General features: G+C 34.9%; 1 protein-coding gene across 1 annotated transcript; it reads right to left on the reverse strand.

Moving 5' to 3' along the window:
* Positions 1–301: 301 nt before the first annotated feature.
* On the reverse strand, positions 302–8,609 carry LOC149774303 (uncharacterized). The gene is made up of 4 exons (XM_089945423.1): positions 8,489–8,609; positions 6,351–6,498; positions 5,564–5,730; positions 302–1,790 (listed from the first exon to the last, which is right to left on the reverse strand). The coding sequence occupies exons 1-4, from the start codon at positions 8,532–8,534 to the stop codon at positions 1,615–1,617; spliced, it is 537 nt and encodes a 178-aa protein (XP_089801549.1). The 5' UTR covers positions 8,535–8,609; the 3' UTR covers positions 302–1,614.
* Between the last annotated feature and the right edge of the window lie 462 nt (positions 8,610–9,071).

Here is a 9,071-nt window from a genome sequence, read left to right on the forward strand (position 1 = left end):
AACCCACGCAGACAGAGAGATGAACTTGTGTTTGTTACTTAAATTATCTTCGTCTTCGTGTTCTACATATAATTTAGTGTACTTAGGAGTAGATCAGTACACGCTAGACGGAGAATGTTTGCTGCTTTTACGAAGTGTTTTGCTTCGTAAACTCTAAGTCAATCCGTTCTCAATTCCGAGAGAGAGAGAGAGAAAAGAAAGGAAGTTCAAGTCATTTGATGTAAGTGTCACTCGATGATGAAGACGTGACTACATTCTTGGGGAATTGAAGGTACTCGGGATCGAGCTGCAAAGACAAAGCCTGTTTGAGCTTCTGGCCAGCAAAACTTTATTGAAATACTCAACATATAAACTTACATTTCAATATTAAACTACAACAAGCTCAATTTTCGGATATAAGAAATACATATAAAACTACGATATTCTTTCACTTATCAACATCATACTTGTATAATAACTGCCGTTTAGAATGTAATACAGATAATTAAATATCGAATAAATTCACGATAGCAAAAGAATCTAAAATTCAATATTTCGGACTAATACCGTAATTGAAATATATTTTACTGAATTAATTCTAAAGTGTCAGCATATTAAACTCTATTATTTAAAGAGTATTTTATTTCTAAATTAACTATTACTGAGTATGAAGTTGGTAGCGAACGTTGTTTTTACTATAATCAATAATATAATTATAAGTAAATATAAGTTATTCAAACAATTAAACTTTCCGTTACATTATATTAAAGAATAGCAAAGAAATATTAAAATAATCTAATGTTTAAACATACTGATGCTAGGTTAGCATCTTAACACTAAAAATTCTTATAACACTAAAAAGTCTTATACTATGAAAAACTGTACATAGACGGTTATCTTACCTGCAAAGACAAAGCCTGTTTGAGCTTCTGGCCAGCAAAACTGGTGTCGGCCGTGGCTGGGGCTTTTTATACCCGCTTTCTTAAGACAACGCCAAATATGGCGCGTTCCTCGCTCTTTGCGAAGGCCAGAATCTCAAAGTGAGGCTTCGTAGTCTTTTACAGATTATTGTCTAGGTCTATGTACATTATTACGTAAGTACTTCTGCAAGATCAGCACATTTGCCCTCCATAGGAATCTTAGGAATCTGTCTAGTTCGCTATTTTCATAACCTGATGAATGTACTGTTTTGTGCTGAGTCAGAGATACAAGTAATGTTTTGTATAAGACGGTTCGTTCTTGATCATAATAGCGTAATCATTGTTGAATAGTAGTATATAATTGTAACACGAATAAATGGATTAAATCTCAATATATTTTAGTAGAGGATTACTTTCAGTATGATTTATCAATTTACTTCTAATGCAATTTAATCAAAACTTATTCTTAATGTAATTTAGAGGAATTTTCAATCTTGTTACTTGTACTAAAAAATTCTGTCCTAATACTATTATAGAAGATATTATAAAAACGTCTCTACATACGTAAAAGCTAAAATATAACTAAGTAAAATATCAAACCCATTGTTAAACAAATTTCATGATTTCACTTGTAGTTACAAAACGATACGCTGTACACAAATTTTCCTTTTTAAACACTGCATTTCTCAAAATGCAAAGAAAACACTGGCGTCATTTAATAATATTTAGGTGGTGGCGGCGGTGGATATGCTGGGTCAGTGACTCCTGAGGTTCTGGTATTAAATGGAGTGTAGGGAGGAGGAACTTGCTGACCCGCCGGTTGACCATATATGACAGGTCCATATTGGCCGGGATAAGACGAGGGTCCAGGAGCAACTGCCGAATCAGTAACTGAAAATAATAATAATAATAATAATAATAATAATAATTCAGAAACTTTCGGGTAATGAGATACTCTCTGTCTATCCGTCCGTCCATCTGTGAATCAGCGGTAGCTCAGTTGATACAGCAACCGACTCGTAATCTAAATGGCATGGGTTAAGTACCCTCACAGACAACCATTGGTCGCCTGTCTAGGTGTGGGGGTGTCGTGGCTGTCTAGGGGTGGGGTTCTTCTTATAGACTTTAACGAATTATGAGAAGTTCCCCTGGTCCTTATTCAGAAGGTTAATTCTGGACACTATATTATTTATTGACTAAATATATTTATGGCTACGAGCCCCCAGTCAGCAATGCCGACAGTTAAATTAAAAGAAATACAAAGATGAAATTTAAACAATAACAATTTAATAAATGAAATTTAAAAGAATTTAAAGTAATCAATGTCTCTCTTTCACCCAATGATCCCTTTGATCATCATTTGAGTTCACTGTGTGAGGAGATTTTTCCCTTCTTGAGTGCTACTCATCTAAATCTCTTCGTTCCCTTGTCTTTCTCTCCTTTCGTGATCTCCACTTCCGCTTCCTCTTCTATAATCCTTGTTCCTTGCCGTTATCTTGACTTCCGGTTCCTCTTCTAGTATCCGGAACCCTTGACGGTATCCCTTGAGGTCACCCGAAATTCACTCGGTATCTCTCACCGTCACCCGAAATTCTCTGAACTTCTCTCGTCCCCCGAAATTCTCTGAAATTCTTTCGTCCCCCGAAATTCTCTGAAATTCTTTCGTCCCCCGAAAGCTTCCTGATCGAAGCTATTTCATGAATTTCCTAAATTCCGCCAATTTTTACGAATGGCTAACGGAGTGTGTGTCACTGCGACTCTTAAACACCAACTGACGAATTTCAGGCTTGTATAAGTCTTATGCCAGTTTCTCGAATCAAATCCCACCTACAACGCATCCCGATTGGATGGCGACGGACTCTGGTCATTTGATCGAACTGTCAATCATAAAAATGTCAGTCTGTGTGTCCCCATGTACTGTCCAGCCTACCATTGTCGGCTTCCGGCTCTTTGAAGTTGTCTACGTCACGTGTTCCCATGTACAAAGATTCCCGCCAGATTTCCACTCAAGAGCTCAAACAAAGACTGGGTTACGTAAGAGGATTAGCCAACTTAGGTACTTGGAAAAACAAAGCTTACCTGGCTCCACTTACAGACTTATAAATACATGTATAATACAAGGGGTTGGGGTAAAACATCACACTAGGTGTGTCAATTCACAAGTTTTTTCAGCAACTTTATAGCCAATAAAGTGTCGAAAGTGTCGTTGAAAACCAACCAACCAACCGTCCATCTCTCTGTTGACACATCTTCTTAACCGCTAAATGGAATTTCGTGAAATTTGTAACATTTTGTCGTTGTGGTCATTTACAGTGGAGTTAATGGAAACGTTGTAATATCTTGTCGTTCTCGTAATTTACGGTAGAATTTAACGAAACTTTGTAATATGCTGTCGCTGAGGTGAAATACAGTGGAATTTAGCGAAACTTTGTGTTATGTTCTCTTTATGGTAATTTACGGCTAAGGATATGATATCTTTGGTTCTCGCACCTGAGGTCAAAGCTCACATGTAAAAGAATTTAATTTTTGGGACATTTTCAAATATTTTTTTTACCAGACTTCATTTATGCAATCATACAAGGTCGAATAAGTGACGGATTTGCCCCGGAATCACTGCCTGGGGGAGAGGGAGTAGTACAGAAAGAGGGCTTTACGCAGCTAAAAATGAGTAGATTTGCAATCGACTGAGCGCCATAGCAATCGCTCTAGCTGTTGTTGTTGTCCATGTTTTTGTTGTTATTGTTATTGTGGTTGTTATTATTAGTATTATTATTATTATTATTACTACTACTACTACTACTACTACTACTACAGTTTCCATGGAGAAATTCTACCAAAGCTGAAAACAGAATCGTTCTAAAAACCAGACATACTATAGAAAGCGAAACTCTTCTGAAAGCAAGAATATTGTGCAAGATCCTTAAGACGACTGCCAAATGACAATCCAAATGACACCCCCCAAAAAGAGAAGAAGAAAAAATCAGGGGCTGCATAGGAAAAGTGTTCATCGCCAAAGTTACCACCATTGGTTTCTGATGAGAAATAAATACTGTGTAAGGACCTACTGAACGAGGATCGTGTGTGTGTGTACGTGTGTGTGTTGGCTTTTTAAAGTAGCTTTAAAAATTTTCAGTCATATCGCAACGATGTCTGCAGTGTGGCAGTTTATGACTATGTCTAGCACTGGGACATCATGCGGCAGACAGGTAGCATCATGTCTCATCTCTTACCCAGTTACATTATCCTGACACCAGGCCAACCAGTCCTAACACTAACCTTTTAATGCTGAGCGCCAAGCTGCTAGTATCATTTTTATAAGTCTTGGCATGACTTGCTTGGGGTTCGAACCCGCCACCTCCCACATCAGAGGCGGACGGTCTAACCACTAAGGCCATCGGAGTGGTTATAAGGGGATAAAAATCTTTAGGGGATTTTTTCTTTTCACGATGTGATGTGAACCATACTTCCCGCTAATTGTGTATGGGAACGAATTACCAAATGATGTGCATAATTGCCTTGATTAATGTTAACTCAGATTCATTCAAAAGCTTCCTAAAGTATGTTTGAAGTAAAGCACTCGCTTGTACGTCATTTTAAGGTGAATACATTGTTGCTGTCATCACTTATTTTGCAAGATATATATATATCACCATGTATTTCACCATGACAAAATATTTTCATGAAAGATAATGCCATGTGTAAAACAACTTATGTTTTTAATTTCACGAGTGACATATTTTCTTATATACACTCAACAACAAAAACAGCTAATTTTATGCTGTTTAATCACATATCTGAAATACTAATAAATTTCGTTAGATATCTGAAAAAAGAAGGACTAAATATGTTTTTCTCTCGTAAGAATGCATTTTAATCCATAAAGTATCTAGAATCGCAGTGCTTTGTTAATGATGATGCAACAAGTATTTCACCATGATAGATATAATATATATTTCAATAATGTGATACAATAAATATTTCATCATGGTGATACAATAAATATTTCCCCTTCCTATATATATTAAATATTTCCCCGTGATGTGAAGCCACAATATGTGTTTGAATCATGAAGTAGAACTTTAAAATATTGTTTTTAATTTTACAAGTGACCTAATTGGAATCCACTCCAAAAAGCGGAGGAGTCATTTTAATTTTGTCGTACATTTTTAGTACTAATAATTTTCACGACATATTTGCTATATCGTAAGACTTACATTTGTTTCCGACACTAAATAGAAACATGATCTTTAGTTCTTTATTATATATATATATATATATATATATATATATATATATATATATATATATATATATATATATATATATATATATATATATATATATATATATATATATATCGGAATAGATTTGTTTAGTCAGATAGCCAAAAGTATACAATGATTATTTCAATGGAAAAGGTCAAACATTATTTAAAATACATCAATTAAGTAGCAAGTTCTAACAAATTACGACTGACAATTCAGCTGGTTAGCACAATCTTCCTTTTAGGTTGAAAGAAACAGGAATCCACCGTACTCAAAGGTACAAACATATACCCTTGCTCTTAATGGAAATGGGGTTCATACCCAGTACAACAGATGCCCAAAGCTTTCGAACTACTTCTATGTTACATCGACTCCGTATACTGGTGATTTATAACTTACCAGTCACAGTACTAATCTGTGTAGTATTCATTGGTAAAACGACAGCTCCTCTATGCTTTCCGGAATTGTGTGCAGTCACACAGCAGTACACGATGAGAGCAATCACGAGTCCAAGCACGATAAGACCACCGATCACAGCGCCAGCTATGATAGCAGGAAGGTTGGAACTTAAATGTAGATGTAAAAATATGGAAAGATGTAATTTCTCAAGTATAATTAAAAATTAAACTGCGTCGCTTAGATTGCGCGTCTGAATTTATATTCGTAATATATGGAGGCCATGAAATAGATTAATGGTATGGTCCTAACATATCTAACACACAATAATCATATATACAGTGATACCCGGATATAACAAACCCAGTGCAATCCAAAAATTATATCATTATATCTTATATTTGGTTCTAAAAAGCTAAAATATCGCGTAAAATGCAGAAAGGTGATTCGCTGTCACCTTCATAATAATAATGATAATAATAACCGCTTAATAATAATCATAATAATAATAATAATATTATTATTATTATTATTATTATTATTATTATTGAGACAAACATATAAACATAGCTAATTATTATCCAGAATATAGATTTTATTCAAAATACGTTGCAATATACAAAATAATAAATAAGAGACGATCTTTATAAATACGTTTTATAGTCATTATTGAAATAACATCGGATTAGATACCAGTAATTTAACTCATCCAAAAGGGATTTGCTTTGGAAAAAAGTCATATTTACTGAGAGAAGACCTAATAAGTCATAACAAATAATGGTTTACTTACGTACAACAAACTTCGCTAGAACCACTGTATGAGGAACCACAACAACCATAATCACAATATGTCTGTTTATAGCAGTAACTATAGCTACCGAAGATATCGTAGCAACTATACCGATAAGAGCAGTAATCCCCAGCTTCCACAGGAATAACTGAATAAAGAAATATACAGTTAATGATCGCCATACCTGAAGTTTCAATATTTCTAGCGCAGCACAACTATCACATGGACGCTTAATATAGCTCTCACTCGTGTATTAATCTTCATGCCTTTGCAGATGGCGCGCTCGCACGTGTGTGTGTATGTGTGTGTGCTCTTTGGTTGTTCGATTCACCATTTCAAAACTTAGTTCATGAGCAAACAAAATTTCTGCCAATAACTAGGTTATAAAATTGCCTTAGAAGTAAGTCTAACATCGAGCGTTTGTGGCAAGCAATAATATCGTAAATTGGCCCCTGTATAATTTCTCAGCTTTAGACAATGATGTGACTTTCTCGGCAAATTTTAATATTTAAAGATATGGATATATTTGCGAATAAGGTGTTTCGGACTTGTGCTGTTCTTGAGATTAATGCGAGGCATGTATATCTCCCATAGTTACTTCACAGTATGGAGACATTCAAAAACAAATGTTCGCCTAGGAAGCATAGCTAGCCTTTGATAGCAGTAGACCAATTGGAACATTATTGGCCTTTTCCGTAAAATCAAAACAAGAAGCCTCGGGTGTAACTCGTCGCCATTCTGAACTGCTTTCGTTGACATGGAACACTACGGCGGCGGAAGGAGACACAATCACAATAGGAAAAGTCTCGGCCTAGGCTTTCGTAACATAAGTGATTCACTCCACCAGAGGCGAATCACCAAACACATCAACTTAATATGTATTCCTACAACTACTTCAGGGGTTATTTCACAACATCTTTTACGACAGCAATGACCGAAATTGTTCTGGTTTTGACTTTGTCTCCTTCCACCGCCGTATATTGTTCCATGTGAACGAAAGTAGTTCAGAATATAGTTTTCAATGGCGACCAATTACATCTGCGATTTCTTTCGCGACTATATGGAGAAGGTCGACATTGTTCCGATTGTGGTCGATCCGTGTGATTGAACCTATATATGTAGTCATAAGTCGCTTCAAAATGGATGGATGGAGTCAATTTTCTCTTTTTATTAAATAAAACGCTTGTTTTAACTTTTCGAAAGAAAAATCAACATAATTGTCTGATCTAATGTTAAATTCATTAAACCGTTTGCTTTGCTGTATCTTTTAAGATTTACATTAGTTGTAAAAGTAATCATCAAAACACGTTATTGTTTAAACCTGCTCTATAAGATAGCATAATTGGAATATATCTCATGCACAGATCAATAAAAAAAGTACAACAATTTTTTTTTTCTAAATTGCTTCTTTGATTTATAGTTTCGTTGACATTTAAGCATTCCAAGAAATACAATATACGCTTGTCTCCCATCCGCATATTGGGAACCAAAGGAATAACAAACGTCCCAGTGGTCCGTCTACAGATCATTGATGACTTCAGCCTAGTCGATCTATTGTTAGTTAGATGATCATACTATATAGTTAGACCCAGAGATATATGTAACACAAGATTTATCCTTTAAGTTATTTTTTTTTATTTAGAGTTTGTAACTTAACATACAGCTGTACTGCGTTACTGTGAACGTGTTCGCCAGAGGTCACTTTAGTGAGATAACCCCGTTAATTTTTAATTTGTAAGCAGCTTATATTTTATTGTTATGATCTAGTTTTTCGTCCTTAGTTGAATCTGTTTTCTAGAGTTTTTGATGAAACAGTATGCCTGCTTTTACTGACGAGATTTGCAGATTGTTAGTAAAGAGACACTGACAAAAGGATGGGTGGATGGACGAAATTGATAGACAGACAGACAGAGAGAGATAGATAGATAGATAGATAGATAGATATCATTCTCAAAATGCGGTTATAATACATGTACTCAAACTAAGGAGTAACAAATTAAACGTCATTTAACATATCTCAGAAAATCAAATGTAGTGGAACGCATTACTACTGTTCTGTAACTTAAATGCTTGAGAATCGTCAGGAAAATATAAACTACGTTTCATTATGTTTGAGAAATAAAATCCGTTTTACCTACCTTTAAGAACAACAAAGAAACCAATAATATAGTAAAATGTATACATCTTCCTGTTATTTGCAATTTTGTCGAAGAGATTGCTACAAAAAAAAGCTGTACCTATATATGTATCGTTTTTCTTGGAAATTTACCACGAAGGTACAAGCAACAACATGTTGATATGTGTTTTGCCAACACAGCCATGTTGTGGCAACGTAAAGTTAGTTCGTTACCTCTAACCTGTACTATCCTTATTGCATGCCCTTGTTCATTCTGAAAGGTGTGGTCATTCAGCGAAATTTTAGGAAAAGATCAGATACGAGCTCGCTCACCTGCGGCGAAATGTAGAATTTTCCTTTTTTACCTTTCTTGGACAGGATATTTGAGCTACAAGTTTAAATTTTACAGAGGTGATTTTTGCAATATATAGTAAGCTACTCAGAATGTATATACTATACTATACTATACTATACTATACTATACTATACTATACTATACTGTACTATGCTATACTATACTATACTATACTATACTATACTATACTATACTATACTATACTATACTATACCATATTATATTATATTATATTATATTATATTATATT

This window comes from Sinohyriopsis cumingii, unplaced genomic scaffold (assembly GCF_028554795.1).
Source record: "Sinohyriopsis cumingii isolate HCF-2022 unplaced genomic scaffold, ASM2855479v2 utg000349l, whole genome shotgun sequence".
NCBI lineage: Eukaryota > Metazoa > Mollusca > Bivalvia > Unionida > Unionidae > Sinohyriopsis > Sinohyriopsis cumingii.

Coding starts and splice junctions, on each gene's coding strand:
- LOC149774303 (XM_089945423.1), bottom strand. CDS start 8,534: ATGTATACATTTTACTATATTATTGGTTTCTTTGTTGTTCTTAAAG. Junction 6,499..8,488: donor TTTCTTTGTTGTTCTTAAAG/GTAGGTAAAACG, acceptor TTCTTTATTCAG/TTATTCCTGTGGAAGCTGGG. Junction 5,731..6,350: donor TCTAGCGAAGTTTGTTGTAC/GTAAGTAAACCA, acceptor TCTACATTTAAG/TTCCAACCTTCCTGCTATCA.